Raw genomic sequence first — 17,762 nt, 5'->3', positions numbered from 1 at the left:
GCAACTACCTTCTATGCTTGTGTTTTCGAACGGATCCATTGCCATTCAATGTTTGTTCTCGACCGAGACTTGCGCACGCTCGTGCTTTCAACGCAAGATGAAGCACATTTTCACGTGCGTCAGTAGAGCACGTGCACACGGTCGCGCGCAATTATCAAAAATTGATGAGTCGGTTGAAGATGACTCGACACCGGGAATGGTACCCTAACCTGTCTGTGATTACACGGGTTTGCGAGAGTTCTTCAGGTACAAATGTTATCAGGGTTTAAGTCTGAACATCAACATGTGGTTTAGTGTCTTGCGAAACAGTAATGTTGCTGAACAAAGGTTGCACGTCATGATATTAATGCGGAATTATTGACAAGTTTGATTGTGGTCAGCTGCTCATCTTTACATTTTCATTATATCATTGTTGTTTTTATATTATTAGTAAACCTTTAGTACGTCAACGTTATTCGGTGCAAAAAAGTAAAGCATGTGGTGGTGGTGATTATGATGATGATGATGATGAGTGAGTGAGTGAGTGATATGTCTCCCCCTATTACTGTTTAATGCAAATACTGATGATAATTCAACGTGATTAAACGTGCAGTTAAAACTGTTGAAATACGTTTCTAAGTTGCAATACATGTAGGAGCATGTGTTTCTGGGCTTATAAAGTTGTGATATTTAACACCACTGTGCACCCAAGATGAGAGAAATGGGTAATATTTTAATGTTTTAGTTTTCTATCATCGAATTTTGACAAACTTACAAAAGCAACTCGCTACGGTGCTAGCAATATTTGTGCAATTTAGTTTAACTTACAAATGACATATAAGCTAACATACAACCAGGAAGCATGCCATAGAAAAGGAGAACTGTAGAAAAGTCGGGAAAAACGATCCCACTATTATCTGCAAAGGCGACATTCTCCTAACAAAATGCATTGTTTGCACACAGCTAAATATAATTAATCTATATTTGAATACGTAACAGGAAAGCAATGTTATGAATTAGATTTATTTTTTGGCACCGAGAGACCCGAATGTAAGTGTATTTTGGGAATTGTAGTTTTTCATTAACTTAATGCTTGTTGATGCATTATGGGTTTTGATGAGCCTGATGTATTCTACTATTCTTTTTTTTTTTTAATTCCCTTAAATGTTTTTTTTCTAGTTAACAACATAAGAACACTTTTCCTCCCTTCCTTTAGATCCGAGTGGCTCTTCTGTAGTTCGAGAAGTGTGGAGCACAGAAAGCTCTTTCACAGGTAAAACCGCACCTTGCTGCTATCAGACTTAAACTAAATATTTATGCACACGTATAAAAAGTGAAGTGACATTCAGCCAAGTATGGTGACCCATACTCAGAATTTGTGCTCTGCATTTAACCCATCCGAAATGCACACACACAGAGTAGTGAACACACACACACTGTGAACACACACACGGAGCAGTGGGCAGCCATTTATGCTGCAGCGCCCGGGGAGCAGTTGGGGGTTCGATGCCTTGCTCAAGGGCACCTAAGTCGTGGTATTGAAGGTGGAGAGAGAGCTGTTCATGCACTCCCCCCACCCACAATTCTGTCCGGCCCGAGACTAGAACTCACAACCCTTCGATTGGGAGTCCAAACCCTCTAACCATTAGGCCACGACTTCCCCACCATACAATCGGTACAATATACTGATTGTATTATATTCTGACTAAGTTTAATTTAAAATAATTACATTTTTGTTCATGTGAACCGAGACATGGCTAGAATACTATTCCATTCCTCATGATTTGTTTTGTGTTGTTTGACTGTGACTATTTCATGTCTTCTTTATGTAGTAGTTCTGCAGAAGATTGTTTTAGGATGACAAGTGCTTAAAAATATCCTAAACATAAATAGCAAGCAAATATAAAAATTTTAATAAATGTAAAAATGCATGACCGTCATTGTTAATGTTTTGCATGACTTCTCATTTAAATATTAACATGGAGAATATTGATTGTAACTTTACACATCTGTTGTATTTATAATTTTTTTAATTAAACAAAAAATTAAATAGACTTATTAAAAATATTAGATGGTGTGCTGCATTCAAGAAATGTAAAATTTTTGTTATGAAAACACGTTTCAACAGCATGTGCTAGAGGTGTTTTTATTATTATTATTTGACAATTTGCATGTTTTGCGTATTGAATATTGAAACCGATAAGCACATCTTATCAAAAATACAGTGGCACATTGCCATTTATGGAAAACCTGATATTTGTGATGCATGTTTGTGTTTGAGATCATGATGGCCGCTGGTTGGGGGTCCGTGGAGGTTGGGGGTCCATCAAGGCTCGTCTACACAGTGGTACAGTTCGCTTGCAGCATCGAGGTGCAGCCCCAGAGTCGTTCGGGCCGGTACCCCGCAGCAGGTTTCAGGGCGGCAGTGTCTGTGATGTGTCTGTGATGAATAATCAGTATGGGAAGTCACAACACAGATTGTAAGTGTTGTTGCAAATGATTCAGCTTCATAACTGTATCAATGTTTCATCGGTGTTATGCTTTCCTGCAGTATTCCATATGACCGTCCCGGTCAGAGAGGAGAGGGGTGGATGGACAAGATTGGAGGGGGAAACGCACACAGATTCGGAGCAGAAGATGCAGAGAGAGGAGGGAAAAACTGGTTTAAAATTACAGTAAGAGTTAAACTATTCCTGTTAAAACTTGCATCACTTGCTCACCAGTGGATCCTCTGCAGTAAATGGGTGCCAGTCCAGACAGCTGATAAAATCCACATGACTCCACTCCATCAATTAATGACAAACCTGTGTGTTTGTCCGTCATTAAGGTTCATACAAACTTGCAGCTTTTCACTCGATTATGGTGATGTTTTATTCAGCTGTTTGGACTCCGCTGTTTTGGGTATTATGTCATCTAATGGCTACCGTCAGTTGTTTGGTCACCAGCATTCTTCACAGTGTATTCTTTTGTGTTCAACGGAAGATAGAAACTCTGAAATAAAAAAAATAGATATATTTTGGGGTGAACTGTATTTTGGGGTGCAGACTGATTAATACACAAGAAGGTTATTAAACTAGAAAAATCTAGACTAAAAAAAAAAAGTTTTTATTAAATGCAACCACAGCAGAAATTTTAAAATAATTACATTAAAGGGGTCATATGATGTTACTTAAAAAGAACATTATTTGGTGCAATGAAATGAGTTTAAGGTTCAAAAAACACATTATTTTCCACATACTTTACATTATTGTTTCTCCTCTTTCTGAAATGCGTTGATTTTTACTAAGCTCATCATTCTGAAAATCGAGGTGTGCACTGATTCGCCAGCTATCCAATGCATTGTGATTCCCAAAAAAACCATCACAAACTAGGCATTTGGATACAATTTATGATTATAATGACTTCTAATGTCTTTTTACGTGTTGCGTTGCCTTGCATAAACATAAAACCATATCTGCATTTGTGAGAAAGGACAAACAAAACTCAAAACTCACGTTTGAATCATCAATGGCAAATACTTTAAATATGAAAACAAATTTACAGACTGTGAGTAAGCATTATTTGTCAGAAAACCGGCATTGAAGGCTACTCTCACAGCTACTCTCCTCATCCTCACGTAAATGTGTTGAATACATCTGAATATTTGGGTTGAACTGTTCTGGAACAGCCTGTATATACAACTTAACCACTGATTTCTAGTTGTGTTCTCTTCTGGAAGACCAAACAAACTCTTTGCAACTTTAAGTATCATATCTATTCATGAACAGCTTGAAACAATCCAAAGAGAAAGGAAATCGCTTCATGTGACCCCTTTAACAACTGACTCTAAATGAACCAAAAAATGGGTGTTAACAACATAAATGTTATCTAAAAACATGTTTTATGTTAAAATAAAGTTTTGACCAAAAAAAAAAAAAAAACATTTTAAAATAACATAATATAATACAATCTTCCATTTCAGTCCGTCTCTCCGGCTGGGAACCACTGGATTACTGCATTTGAAATGTTTTACATTTATTTCAGATCCCACACGGAAAAAAGTATGATAAGAAATGGCTTTTAACATCACTACAGAATCTCTGCCCCATTGCGTTTATTCCATTACACGTAAGTGATCGCTGTGAATTGGTCAGTTTAGCTAAACCATATTGTTTGTCCACAAAGGACTAGCTGATGTGTCTCATCTGTGTCTGACAGTGTGTCTCTGTGTTTTTGTCTAGTACTCCACAGAGGGACATAAAGTTAATTTCTATCTGGAGGATGCTGCTGCGGCTAGCGCTCTGTGCAAACTCACACACAGAGTCACGGACAGTGAAGGGAACCGGGTACAGCGCTGTCATCTGCTGTAAAGCATTCATCTCATTCTCACACTGTGTTCTATCTTGAAACTGCTGACATGTTTCTTGTTTTCCAGGTGGCTGTGCTTATGAACAGTTGTTCCATTCCAGTCCTAAAAACCGAGCTGAAACCACAAGATCTGGAGCGTTTAAAGGTTTGACCTACAGCTGCTTCTTGCTGCAGTAACACTTGTGGCCTGCAGGTGGCAGCTGTTGCATTTAACTGTTCTGTTTTTGTGAAGCAATGCATGTCCAAACGCTTTGACGGTTCCCAGAAGTCTCTCGACCTGAACAGCATCCGCACTGATCCTGGTAAAACTATACTGTTTGAATAACCAAAACCCTGAATTACTATAGATTTCCCAAGTCAAGATTACCAGAGTTACCTGTTTGTCAGAAATTTAGTTGAGAGCTTTTTCTAAATTGTTTTTTGTTGTTGTTTTTTTGTTGTTGTTTCTTTTCCATCAGACCTGGTTTCCCATAATATTGAGATGATCTTAAATCAAGAAAACTGCATGCAAGCTGTGATCAAAATCATACAGGAGAATATCCCAGAGGTAAGACTTAAAGGGTTAGTTCAGCGAAAAATGAAAATGATGTCATTAATAACTCACCCTCATGTTGTTCCAAACCCGTAATACCTCAGTTCATCTTCGGGACACAGTTTAAGATATTTTAGATTTAGTCCGAGAGCTCTCAGTCCCTCCATTGAAGCTGTGTGTACGGTATACTGTCCATGTCCAGAAAGGTAAGAAAAACATCATCAAAGTAGTCCATGTGACATCAGAGGGTCAGTTAGAATATTTTGAAGCATCGAAAATACATTTTCAAAAATAGCAAATACATTTTCAGCATTGTCTTCTCTTCCGTGTCTGTTGTGAGAGAGTTCAAAACAAATCAGTTTGTCATATCCAGTTCGCGAACGAATCATTCGATGGATCTTTTTGAACCAGTTCACCAAATCGAACTGAATGGTTTTAAACGGTTTGCATCTCTAATACGCATTAATCCACAAATGACTTAAGATGTTAACTTTTTTAATGTGGCTGACACTCCCTTAATCCTAATTTTAATCCTAAAAAGTTTGGATTATTGCAAGTGACAGGAAAAAATGCAAACATGACCCAGATGTTTTTTTCTACATCTGTGAGTGTTTTACTCAAAGCAAAAGAAAATACAGATTTTGTGGAAAAGGCTTTTTATTATTTTTTTTATGAACTTGTTTATGTAAAGTTATTTGAGATTAAGTATTTGAACCTGTTCACTCCTTTGCAAACTAAGTTAATTGTACACTTTGAAGAAATGTTACTGCTTTTATTTTCATAAGTACAGTACATTAAAGCTGATTCATTCAATATATGTATATGATTTGAAAAATCGAAATTATTATTTTGTGAAGCAATCTGTAAGTGAAAGTTTTGATTCATTTTGTGAACTCATCAAATTTGTGCATCATCAAATTCAGTAATATTAGGCCTTTATTTTTTGCTTATTTTTATGTATTTAGCTTTATTATGATTATTTTTATTGTTTATTTTTTGCTTTTTTTTTTCTAAGACACATGACTACTTTCTCTTGGCATTCAGACAATCAGCTAAATAATGTTTATGACAGAGTAGCTTCAAATTCCATGAAGGTTTACTATGATCGTTTGAGAAGTGTGTCAAAGGCCAGGTGTTCATTGCTTCATGACCGGCTTTCTTCATCTGGCAGCACTAAAGAATAAATATAGTAACTTCATCTAATCCAGTAAAGTTCAGCCACAATGTCTGGGCAAAAATAAGAAATCAAAACATCCAGCTGGTGAAAACTTGAAACTATGCAGTTTTATTTTCTAGGGTAAACAGCTGTGGGCAGGCCATGCTCAGACACTGATTCCAGGAATCACTTTATTTATCTGAACACTTTCATAATAGTAGATGAACAAATATAGTTGTTGATCAGAAATTGTGTCACCTGTGATTCTAAAATCAAGAATCATCAGATCAGATGAAAGCAAAGAACAACTGTTAAGACAACGACAAACATACTTTTAAATTTCATGATTCTTTGATATGTGTGCTATTGCAGAGAATATGGCATCAATACTTTCCTAATCAGGTTTCTGTTCGAATGTGGTGTTTAGAAATAAGATATTGTCTTGTTTAGATTGTTTTATAGTTTAGATATTTAAAAGTTTTGTTTTGTTTTTGTAATGTATTCTAGTTGGAATGCTCATGATTCATTCCAAAATTTGAATTCCTAAAATTATAAAAAAGTTTACTAACTGTCATGTTTCAAATTGTTGAGATGGTGTTCTCTGTGAAACGCAAAAAGAGGTTATTGACAGAGTGTTGACAGTATTTTCCATAAATGTTGCAAAAGTGACAAGAAAAGTCCCAAAAAGTTGATTCATATGACTATATTCTATATTCTTCTGAAGCCATACAATAACTTGGTATGAGGCAGGGATTCAGACTTTTTGGACAGTTGAAGCTCTTTTAAATAAAATGCTTTCTTGAAAAATGTCATAGTCATTTCTAAATAAATTTGTAATACTTTTAAATATCATTTAAAAAATAAAAGTTAATATAAATATTGATATTTACATTTTTATGGTTTAATTATTAGCATTTCATCATCTCCTCCGCAGTTTATGTTCCTCATTTTGGAAAATCCTTCATTTTAAACAAATAATTAAGCCTCTCTTTCTTTGATTCTTCTTAGTTGTTATGTTTGAATCTGAGTAACAACAAGCTGTGTAAGCTGACTGACATTGCAGAACTTGTGGACAAAGTCCCTAACCTGCAGTCCCTGAACCTGTCTCATAATGAGGTGAGATTCGCTCAGGTCCTGCTGTTTTCATCTATTATCACTGTCGTCTCACAGTATTAGCCTCAATCTTTAATTCTTCAGATTCTATTTACTCGACTTCCAGCTCCACAGAATTTATTTTCTGTGTCTATCTGTGTTTGCAGCTGAAGTCAGAGCAAGAGCTGGATAAGGTGAAGGGGTTCAAGCTGGTGGAGCTCTGGTTGGACAGGAACCCTCTGTGCGATGACTTCAAAGATCAGACCACATACATTAGGTCAGTGCCAGTGACAAGGGTAAATGTCAAACATTAGCCGAAATAATACTTAAAATAATCACAGTTCCTTATACTGTAGACATAAATCCTAGACCTGTTTGTACAGTAACTGTAGTAAAACGATTATAACAGGCATTTTGGATATCGTTGTGGACAATGGAAGGCCTTGAAGTCAGAAAGTTTGAGAACCTGACAGTTACAATATTATAGTCTATAAAGTCTCATATAGTCCCATTCTGGCCCACACAGTCTTGTAGTGCTTAATATACCTGAAATATCATCAAAAATAATCATTAAAACATGCCATTGCAGATGTGAACACATGAACAACCATTCATAATTCATTGCTCGTGGTTTATTTAATCTGCTTCAGAGTATCCATCAATTAGTTACTGTGGTTCAGAAAAAAATTAAGTTGTTTGAATAAATTGTGATGTTTCTGTTTTTTATATGGCACTCTGTTCATTTGTTATAAGTGCATTCATATGTGCAAGTGTGTGACGGACTGACATGTCCAGAAATTATTTTATATATAATTTTATAATTATCCAGAAATTGATTTTCTTTCTTCCTTCGACTCCAATTCACAGCAGTAGCTGCATTCTGTGTTGATTCTGGGGCTTTTTTCTCATTAGTTTTTTTACACATGAAGCTAATTACAGCCTTATAATAGGGAAATGAGTAAATAATAATAATTTTTTTTAAAAATCAAGATCGTTATAAAAAGTTTTATAAAAAAAATAATTATTAATACATCCACAGGAAATAGTATGGTGGCATTTCAGTCCACTGGTTTTTTTGCTGCATAATGTAGTAAAGTTGTTTGCTCATGTTCATCTTTTCCCCGTCACTGTATTCCTGCTCCAATCAGACTGCAGTTTCTGGATAGCCAGTGACTGATAAGATCCCGCTCTCTGTCTGCTACAAAAAGCCTACAGTGATGACAGTGAAGAAGGAAGTTGATGGAAGGAAGATGACTCTTCCAAAACTCTGTGTTGTTGTATAAAATGGCTTGGGGACAACTTTTCATGCTAGAGAGAGTGAGTTAAGAAATGCTCCTGAAAACAGGAATAAATTCATCCTACTGTAAAATAAAATGAGTACTGGTGTAAAGAGGACACTGTTTTGGCGCTGTTGGGATCGGTTTCATTGTATTTCTGTTTCTCTCATAGCTAACTTTGTTCATATTTTTAAGCTGGGGTTCATTGGCTGTTTTGCTAGAAGATATTTTTTGATGGTTATCAGGGCATCACTGCCAAGACTACTTTAGGGCTATTCAGTTAGCTTCACTCGAGGGCCAGATTTGCAGACTGAAGATTTGAGGTGGGCCAAGGGGAAGGAAGGCATATAAAATGAGAAATAAAACGGAAAAGCCTATTCAGCAGTAAAGAGAACTGATATTAACAATAGTAAAATATCTAAATGTTATAGGGTTAAATTGAAGTATTCTGAATACATGAATATGCATGGCTCCTTCTAACTTGATGGTTAAATGTAACTGATTTTGCTTAAAGGGGGGTCGAAATGCTCGTTTTCACTCAATATCCTGCTAATCTTGAGTACCTATAGAGTAGTACTGCATCCTTCATAACTACAAAAAGTCTTTAGTTTTATTATATTTATAAGAGAAAGATAGTCTGTACCGTTTTTTTCCCGGAAAAACACGACCGGCTGGAGGCGTGACGTGTGGGCGGAGCTAAAGAATCACGAGCGCGAGTAGGCTTTTGCGTTGAGAGCGTCTGGAAACTGTGACATTACCGTGAGGAAAAAAACATCATCCAAAACAAACCATGGCTAACAGTAAGATTCAGCCGTGTATTTATGATCCAGAATCAGATCCAGAGGCTGAAATTTAACAAGAGCAGCAGCAGCAGCAACGACTAGAGCAGGACGTCTCTATGTGGTATGTACTGAAACTGTATATATTTGCTTAGCGGTTTTGGAAAAGGAATAAGTTCCACTTTATGTCGTCTTTTTTTTTTTTTTTTTTTTTAAGGTGTACATGTGGAAAGTGCAGTTTGATGACAACATCGCATGTTGTTTACTTGATGTGCTTACGGGCCGATAGCTAAGTTAACAACACAGAGATATTTGAAGCCGTTTTACTCACCGCCTGCGGTTCCAACACACGATCGTGACCCTTTTTCGTTGGGAATGCATTATACTTAAGAAATAAACGATATGCAACTCCGGCGTCAAACTGGGCCTTGTTTGTAAAACAAGCATCTTCGAAATGCAGGGAACAAACACTTGCACAACTCCGTTGATGCTTTGTAAAAATAAACTCCATCCACTGGTCCCTTAATGCTGTTTTTTTTTTTTTTTTTGGTAATCTGTGCAGGGTTGTCTTGCCCTGGCAACCAAAAACACACTTCTTTTGTGACATTTTGCTCTATCGCCCTGGTCATTGAATGTCTCTGCTCTGGTCTACGGGAGCTGGCAGACGTGCCCTTAGGACCCATATAAGGAAATTCCGCTCCATCTAACGTCACACAGAGCCATACTCGGAAAAAAAAACTTTCTGAAACTTGTGGCAAACCTGAAGGAGTATTTCAAACATACAACTTAATTTTTGAAACTTTGTCCATGTTTAGCATGGGAATTCAACTCTTTAACAGTGTAAAAATCTCAGTATGCATGAAATAGCATTTCACCCCCCTTTAAGATTTTAGCAAAACTAAATTTGTTTTAAAAACAATAGTCTAAACATTGGTAAAGAACTATATACACCCACACAAACTGCCATAGTTTTATAACAAAAAATAATTATATTCCTTCACTCATAATAAATGTAATAAATGACTATATTATAATTTAGTTTTCAATGAAATATACCACATTTCTGGCGAAAAATGGTTTAAACGATTCATGTTATTACAATACATTCATGGTAAATGTTTGTACGGATGGTGATTTGGGGATTTAATTCTAATTTGTTGATTTATAACGGTGTTTCTCCTGTTTTCCTCTGTCATCTGAGGCTGTTTCATCTGATTTGAAAATAGTTTAATTATAGAGTAAATTATGGCTTCTAAGAGATATGTGTGTCAAACTTGAATCCCTTTAACTTGAATGTCGCAAACCATTTAATGTTAGTGTCTGGGAGTAAACATTGCGTTAAATGCAAAATATATATAGGATTTCACAGATCCATTGTAGAATAAGTGTATAGCTTATTGCTTTTTTTTGAATGTAGATCAATGGTGGGTCACTTTTTTTTTTTCTTTCTGATAACCTATTGAGTCTGCAGTTATCAATTTTCCATGAATACACTCATGTGCATTCATACATGTATAATAAAGCCACAGCACCCAACACAATTTTTTTTCACTGAGCTTGTATGGCTTTCATTCACGAAGTTATTTGAGAACTCGTCTATGTCTGTTGAAGTAGAAATACTTTCTCCTGTTCAAGTTTAAGATTCAGAGAATGTTTCTGTAAGCCATTTCAAGGTAAAAGATTTTCTTTTTTTCTTGTGATGATCTTGCGTTTTGTACATGCTCTGATGTAAGAGACTGACAGTAGTAGGGTTTAAAATCTTAAAACTGAACCAATCCACCCAGAGAGAGTGTTGCAAATAGGGTTAAAATATCTAAAATGAAATCTATTCTGTGCGGAACCTGGTACAGTTTCAAATGATTTTATCGCAAGGCAAGTTTATTTATATTGCACATTCATACTCATGGTAATTCAAAGTGCTTAACATAAAAAGAAGTCAAATGAATCATAAAAAAAATAGGAATTTAAAATGGATTTAAAATTAATTTTAAAAAGAAAATTATTATACATAAAATACAGTGCAATCGGTTCAATAAATGCACAGCTAAACAGATGAGTTTTGAGTCTGGATTTAAATATGGCTAATGTTTTAGCATATCTGATCTCTTCTGGAAGCTGATTCCAACTGCAGATGGCATAATAACTAAAACAAGCTCCCTTTGTTTTGTTTTGTGTGAACCCTTGGTTATTCTAACGGATTCAATCCTAATGATCTTAGTGGTCTGTTAGGCTTATATTCAGTGATCATATCTGCAATATATTTAGGTCCTAGGCCATTGAGTGATTTATAAAAGAGTAAAAGTACTTTAAAATCAATCCAGAAAATAACTGGAAGCCAGTGTAACGACCTGAGGACTGGTGTGATTTGCTCAGATTTTCTGGTTCTAGTCAGAATCCTGGCTGCAGCATTCTGGTCTTTTTAGGAAGGCTGGTAAAGAGACCAATTCAATAGTCCACTATGCTGGTTATAAAGGTATGAACAAGTTTCTCCAAGTCTTGACTTTTTTTCTCCTCGTTTAAATGAAGAAAGTTCTGGCACATCCAACTGTTAATTTCATCAATGCATTGGCAGAGGGAGTCAGTGGGGCTTTAGTCATTTGGTGATGAGGCTACATAAATCTGGATATCATCAGCATAGCTGTGATAGGCAATTTGATTTTTTTCATATTATTTGACTAACTGGGAGCATATATATGGGCTAAACGAGCGGTGCAAGAATTGAGCCTTGTGGGACTCATGGACGTCCACTTAGACTTACTGTATGCTATCCTATACTCGTATAATGACATCTCCCTTCGAAGTGACCTGAATCCTTTGAGTACCATCCCAGAAAGCTCGACCAAGTTGTCCAGTCTCTCTAGAAAGTGTCTTTATGACACTTTTTTAGAAATAATTTGCTGTGTTTGCATACACAAGCAAATAAAAATCAGGAGAAGTGGCTTGGGAGTGCACAGGTGATTATGGTGTTTGTGTGTGTGTGTGTTAGAGGTCTTCTTGGATCCTAAAATCTGTACACAACCCGAATAACTCCTTACCTAAACCCAACATGTATAAATACATAAAAAAATAAAACCTGACCAGAGACAGACCTGATGAAATGAGACCCAAGTCTGACCCGACCCGTCCCGCCCCGACGGGATTTAATTTTGAACCTGACAGGACTCAAACGAATGGCATTGACTTGTGTACAGCCTGCAGACCCGCAGTCAATCAGGAGAAATCCCAGCGTCCTTCTGACGGATTTGGCCACTTCTCCATTACTATTTATTATTTATCAATTTATTATTAGGCTACTTTCTATTAGTGCTTGCCTGATGGAAACAAGTTATTTCTGTGCTCGACTTTTAATAGTGACCAGTGGATTTGAAAAATAAACATGATAGTTTGATAAAAAATAAATTGATAGCCTTATTGATAGTGTATTTGTGCTAGTGTTGTCTGCAGTGTATTTGTGCTAGTGTTTTCTGCAACCTGATCTCCAGTGAAAGGCTTCTGCAAACAAAAAAAACCCTATATGAACCGACAGCATAATGAAGTGAGTGGATTTTGCTGATGGATCTCTTATCTATAAGATGATTTCTGTGTGTGAGGTTAATACTGAACCCGACCCATGTCCGAGGTACTCGTCAAAGTTTTGGACCTGAACCCGCTCGGTTCTCGGGTTAGACCTTGGTTTTTCAGATCCAAGTGGACCCTTGAAGACCTCTAGTGTGTTTGCCTGCTGGAATATGTGTCACTGTTTTCCTTTTGTCTTTCTTGTCTTGTGACAGTGCTGTTCAGGAGAGATTTCCCAGGCTTCTGAGATTGGTGAGGTTTTTTATTTGTCAGTGTTTTGAAACAACATCACTCAGTGTATGGTAAAGTTATTAGTGTTTTTTCAGAAATAAAGTCAGTTAATCATTAATTGGTCAAGGACAGGAAGCCTGATTCCAGGCTGGCTGCCAAAAGAACACATTGCTTAAGTGTCATTGTGCACTTTTCCAACTGTAAAACAGAATTTTAAATTTTTTATTAAATGTGCATAATTAAGCAGTGCATGTTATTTTAGAGAACTTTTTTTTGTATTTATAATCTATCATCAAAATGTGATCACTAGCATTTGAAGGAGTGAATCAGATGTGTGTTATTTCTGTAGGACGGTCATATGCTTCCACCTCCAATCTGCTTTGACGTGGAAACACACACAAACATACCTGCTTGCAAGGTAGCTCAAGAGTCAGTGGTGTTATATTGACCTGAGGAGTGTTAATGTGAAGTTTTTGACTGGATGTGTGTGTGTAACTAATTCAGGGCAGCCACTTTGTATCGAATGAAATCCAGGGACTCATTCAGCATTTTCTGCAACAGTAAGTGCATGTGTGCAATTGTTTTCATGTAGGATGATCTTTAGTATTCTGTAAAGCATGCTTTTGTCAGCAGTGGTCTGTGTTTGTGTTTGCTTTGTGGCAGTTATTACTGTGTGTATGACTCTGGGGACAGACAGCCGCTGCTGGAGGCATATCACAGTGATGCCTGCTTCTCTCTCAGCCTGCCATCAATAAACCATCTCTCAAGGTAAAACACCACTCATCTTTGTTGGTACTCTGCTGTCTTTAATAAGCAATTCAATATATATTTACACTCACTGGCCACTTTATTAGGTATACCTGTTCAATTGCTTGGTAACACAAATTGCTAATCAGCCAATCACATGGCAGCAAATCACTGCATCTAGACATGGTGAAGACGACTTGCTGAAGTTCAAACCACCATCAAAATGGGGAAGAAATGGGATTTAAGTGACTTTGAATGTGGAATGGTTGTTGATGCCAGACAGGCTGGTCCGAGTTTTTCAAAAACTGCTGATCTACTGGGATTTTCACGCACCACCATCTCTAGGGTTTGCAGAGAATGGTCTGATGAAAAAAAGAATATCCAGTGAGCGGCAGTTGTGTGGACGAAAATGCCTTGTTGATGTTAGAGGTCAGAGGAAAATGGGCAGACTGGTGAAATAACCACTTGTTACAACCAAGATATGCAGAATACCATCTCTGAATGCACAACACGTCGAGCCCTGAAGAAGATGGGCTACAAGACCACACCGGGTGCCGTTCCTGTCAGATAGGAAACAAGAAACAAGAGACTAAAATTTGCATAGGCTTACCAAAATTGGACAATATAAGATTGGAAAAACGTTGCCTGGTCTGATGAGTCTGGATTTCTGCTGCGACATTCAGATGATACAGTCAGATTTTGGCTTAAAGAACATGAAAGCATTGATCCATCCTGCCTTGTCTCAATGTTTCAGGGTTTGTTTGTGTGTATGTGTGTGTGTGTGTGTGTGTGTGTGTATATATATATATATATATATATATATATATATATATATATATATATATATATATATATACATATACTTAGAATATTTATACCTACTAAAATGACAAAACACAACAAGATGAAACAGAACATATATAGAAATAAATACTAAATATTCAAAATATTATCAATAGAGTAATGCAAGTAAGTGTGTGTGTGTGTGTATATATATATATATATATATATATATATATATATATATAAACATAAAGGTAATGGTGCTTAAAGTAGGCTTTATTTGTCTTTACTGAAAAAAACTCACACTGCACAATTTTCTTTATATATAAAATAAATGTAAATGTAAAAAATATTTTTAGTGTTTGTAAATGTGCAGAATTGTATATGATATATAAAATTTAATTTTGGTCTCATTTAATTTTTCCTGTAATTTTGCAGGTGCAGGTTAAAAAATTATTATGAACACAGCCGCAACATCAAGAACATCAAAGATCCCTGTATGTTTCACACATGAGAAATGAGCAAAGAATAGAGTAAAAAAAAAAAAACAGATCAGTATGTGTCATGTACAGTTATCTTCTTAACAGCCGCTTGGTTCCACTTGCTAAAACGCTCCCGCCTGGCTGTAGTCGCCTTCCTCAACGAGCTCCCAAAGACCCAGCATGACATGAATTCAGTCAATGTTGATGTCAACACATACTCCGTGAGTTCCTCAATGATTTTATTACTGCTATCACTGGAGCTTTCTTCTTTTTTATTTTTTTTTGACATTTTGATGTTCTCCTGCCTTCTCCATAGAGGACCTTATTAGCGTTCACAGTCAGTGGAGTGTTCAAAGAAGGTGAGTGTTGCTTGAACGCAGTTACATGTGTCAGCATAACAGTGGATCAAATAGCGCTGTGTTCAACTCAATGTTTGTTTTCCTCTTTTCAGCTGATGACAAATTGAAAGAACGTGTCAAGGCTTTCTCCAGAGTCTTCATCACAGTTCCAGCTCGGAATTCTGGGTAGGAAAAGACAGCAGCAAATCACAAGCATGAACAAATAAAAACTCTCTCTCACTCTCTTCTCACTTATAACTTAATATGTTTATCTTCATCTACTGGCTTTCCATGTGTTTGTCTGAACTTTCAGCTGACAGTTAAAGCAGTCATCCTTAGTCACAATTAGCTCTTACTTACATAAAGTTGATTGGTTAATGTTTATTGGTATTTGTTTCCTTCTGCAGTCTGTGTATTGTGAACGACGAGCTCTTTGTGAGAAATGCCACCAGCGAGGAGATACGCAGTGCATTTGCAGCACCAGCCCCCTCGAATTGCCCAGTGTTGCCCACCCTCATGCCATCCCAGCAGGAAATGCTGCCTGCTTTCTCCCAGATGTCTGGAATGAACCTGGAATGGTCTCAAAAGTGAGCAGAGGGCAAAAACCATGCCCATATACTTGCAATTCTTAATTATAGAACTAGATATAAAATTTTCTTTCTAAGAATGATGGGAAAAACTAGGGCTGGGCCATATGAGGCTTAATACAAAAACGGCTATTTTCCTTTTTATTTTATGTTTATTTGCATCCAAAGAAGTAAGTTATACTCCATTAGCAAGACATTATTTTCAAATGAGTGTCCCGAAAAGTGAAGCAGTTTTCATTTGAAAAATGTTTAATTTTAAAATGGGTATTATCATATTATTGTTTAGAATAATAAATGAATTTCCAGTGAAGATGGTTATATATTGTTACTTTTGATATAAAGCTGACCTTACTTTGATGTAAGATTTTGGTAATACTGCCCACCCCTAGTCAGTATTATCCAACCTTGTTGTTAAGGCTTGTGTATTGCTGTCAGATGTCTGCAGGATAACGCATGGGATTTTAACCGAGCTGCTCAGATTTTCTCAGAACTCAAGGTATGAATCTGTTTGGCCAGTTGATAGAAATGTAATATGTTAAGTATGCCCTCAGTTTGCAGTTCAGTTTGCTGCTAATAAATAAACAGAAATTAAAAGTTATTGGCTTTAACCATTGAAAGCCCCACTAGTTTAAATGTTTCGAAAGCTGATTAACCTTCTCAAAACATTTTGCCAGTCTTTGACTGGATAAGCTGAAGAATGTATCTGAATCTCCTCAGAGATCAGGTGACTTGTGAACATGTTGTGAATCATTGTTGTTAAAGGGTTACTCCACCCCAAAATGAAGATTTTGTCATTAATCACTTACCTCCATGTCGTTCCAAACCTGTAAAACTTTGGAACACAAATTAAGATATTTTGGATATTCGGGAGGCTTGTGACTGTCCCATAGACTGCCAAGTGTCAAGGCCCAGAAAAGTATGAACAGCATCTTCAAAATAGTCCATCTTCCATCAGTGGTTCAACCGTAACATTATTATGAACGAGAATACCTTTTGTATGCGAAGAAAACAAAAATAATTACTTTATTCAACAATTTGTCTCCTCTGTCTCTCCCCACATCAGAAGCATCAGTTTTCATCCAAAATATATTGAATTGTATACCGAAGATGAACAAAGCTTTTACGGGTTTGGAACGACATGGGAGGTATTATCATTTTGGGTTGGAGTTTCCCTTTAATTTATGTTGATTAGTGTTCAGATCTGAGGTGGACCATGTGCTTTTGAAATCTAATTGCATCCATTTTGAGGCTTTGGGGTTTGAAATGTATCATATTATTCATTATAATATTTTGTCTCCTTTAGGCTCAAGGAAAGATACCTGAAGCTGCTTTCATAAAATGAAAACAACAAACATACAGAAATGCATATGTATATAGTTAAAATTTTTTGTTTAGCAGGCATTTAATTATGATGTGTTAAATTGAAATATAACAAACTTGTTTTATATTAATTATAGAGTTTTATTTGTTTGATTTTTTTTTTTTTAAGGGTTATACCTCTGTTTTATGCTTGAATAAATTAGAGCACTGTTCCTGCATTAATTTTAAAAGCACTTTTTCTGTTTTAATTGTGATGTCTGAAGTATGTGCTGAGCTTTTGTTGGTGTTGTGTTAAATGTGATGTTTTCACAGCAATAAAGTTTGTTTACTCAGCAAGATCAAGAAATCAATACCATATCTTGTTGTTTCTATATTAAAATAATAATTATGATTATTGCTAAATGAAACACACAAAAAATGACAGCACTGGAGGAATATTTGGCCCTTACTGGACAAAATTCCAGGTAAACTTTTGGCCACGTGATTAAATTTGCTTTTGTTGAAACTGCTAAAGTTAATCAATACAGTAGGTATGTGACAATCTGACCTGTATACGC

At 36.3% G+C, this 17,762-nt stretch overlaps 1 protein-coding gene across 3 annotated transcripts; it reads left to right on the top strand.

Annotated features, from left to right (window-relative positions):
- The first annotated feature begins 37 nt into the window (after nucleotides 1-37).
- nxf1a (nuclear RNA export factor 1a) lies at nucleotides 38-17,631 on the top strand. Of its 3 annotated transcripts, none has more exons than XM_026280232.1 (22): nucleotides 38-246; nucleotides 1,196-1,252; nucleotides 2,261-2,459; nucleotides 2,531-2,654; nucleotides 4,003-4,086; nucleotides 4,200-4,304; nucleotides 4,394-4,471; nucleotides 4,559-4,628; nucleotides 4,785-4,873; nucleotides 7,023-7,130; nucleotides 7,274-7,383; nucleotides 12,933-12,969; nucleotides 13,298-13,366; nucleotides 13,453-13,508; nucleotides 13,612-13,716; nucleotides 14,917-14,975; nucleotides 15,066-15,181; nucleotides 15,277-15,319; nucleotides 15,412-15,484; nucleotides 15,706-15,885; nucleotides 16,302-16,381; nucleotides 17,189-17,631. In XM_026280232.1, the coding sequence occupies exons 1-21, from the start codon at nucleotides 165-167 to the stop codon at nucleotides 16,333-16,335; spliced, it is 1,878 nt and encodes a 625-aa protein (XP_026136017.1). In that variant the 5' UTR covers nucleotides 38-164; the 3' UTR covers nucleotides 16,336-16,381; nucleotides 17,189-17,631. The 3 variants fall into 3 exon arrangements, with proteins under 3 accessions (XP_026136017.1, XP_026136016.1, XP_026136018.1); XM_026280231.1 differs by having other exon boundaries at nucleotides 16,321-16,381; nucleotides 17,189-17,628; XM_026280233.1 differs by lacking the exon at nucleotides 38-246 and adding an exon at nucleotides 622-704 and having other exon boundaries at nucleotides 16,321-16,381; nucleotides 17,189-17,267.
- Nucleotides 17,632-17,762: the final 131 nt, after the last annotated feature.

This window comes from Carassius auratus, chromosome 14 (assembly GCF_003368295.1).
Source record: "Carassius auratus strain Wakin chromosome 14, ASM336829v1, whole genome shotgun sequence".
In the NCBI taxonomy this organism is placed as follows: domain Eukaryota; kingdom Metazoa; phylum Chordata; class Actinopteri; order Cypriniformes; family Cyprinidae; genus Carassius; species Carassius auratus.
This window is presented reverse-complemented; position numbering and strand designations above follow the sequence as displayed.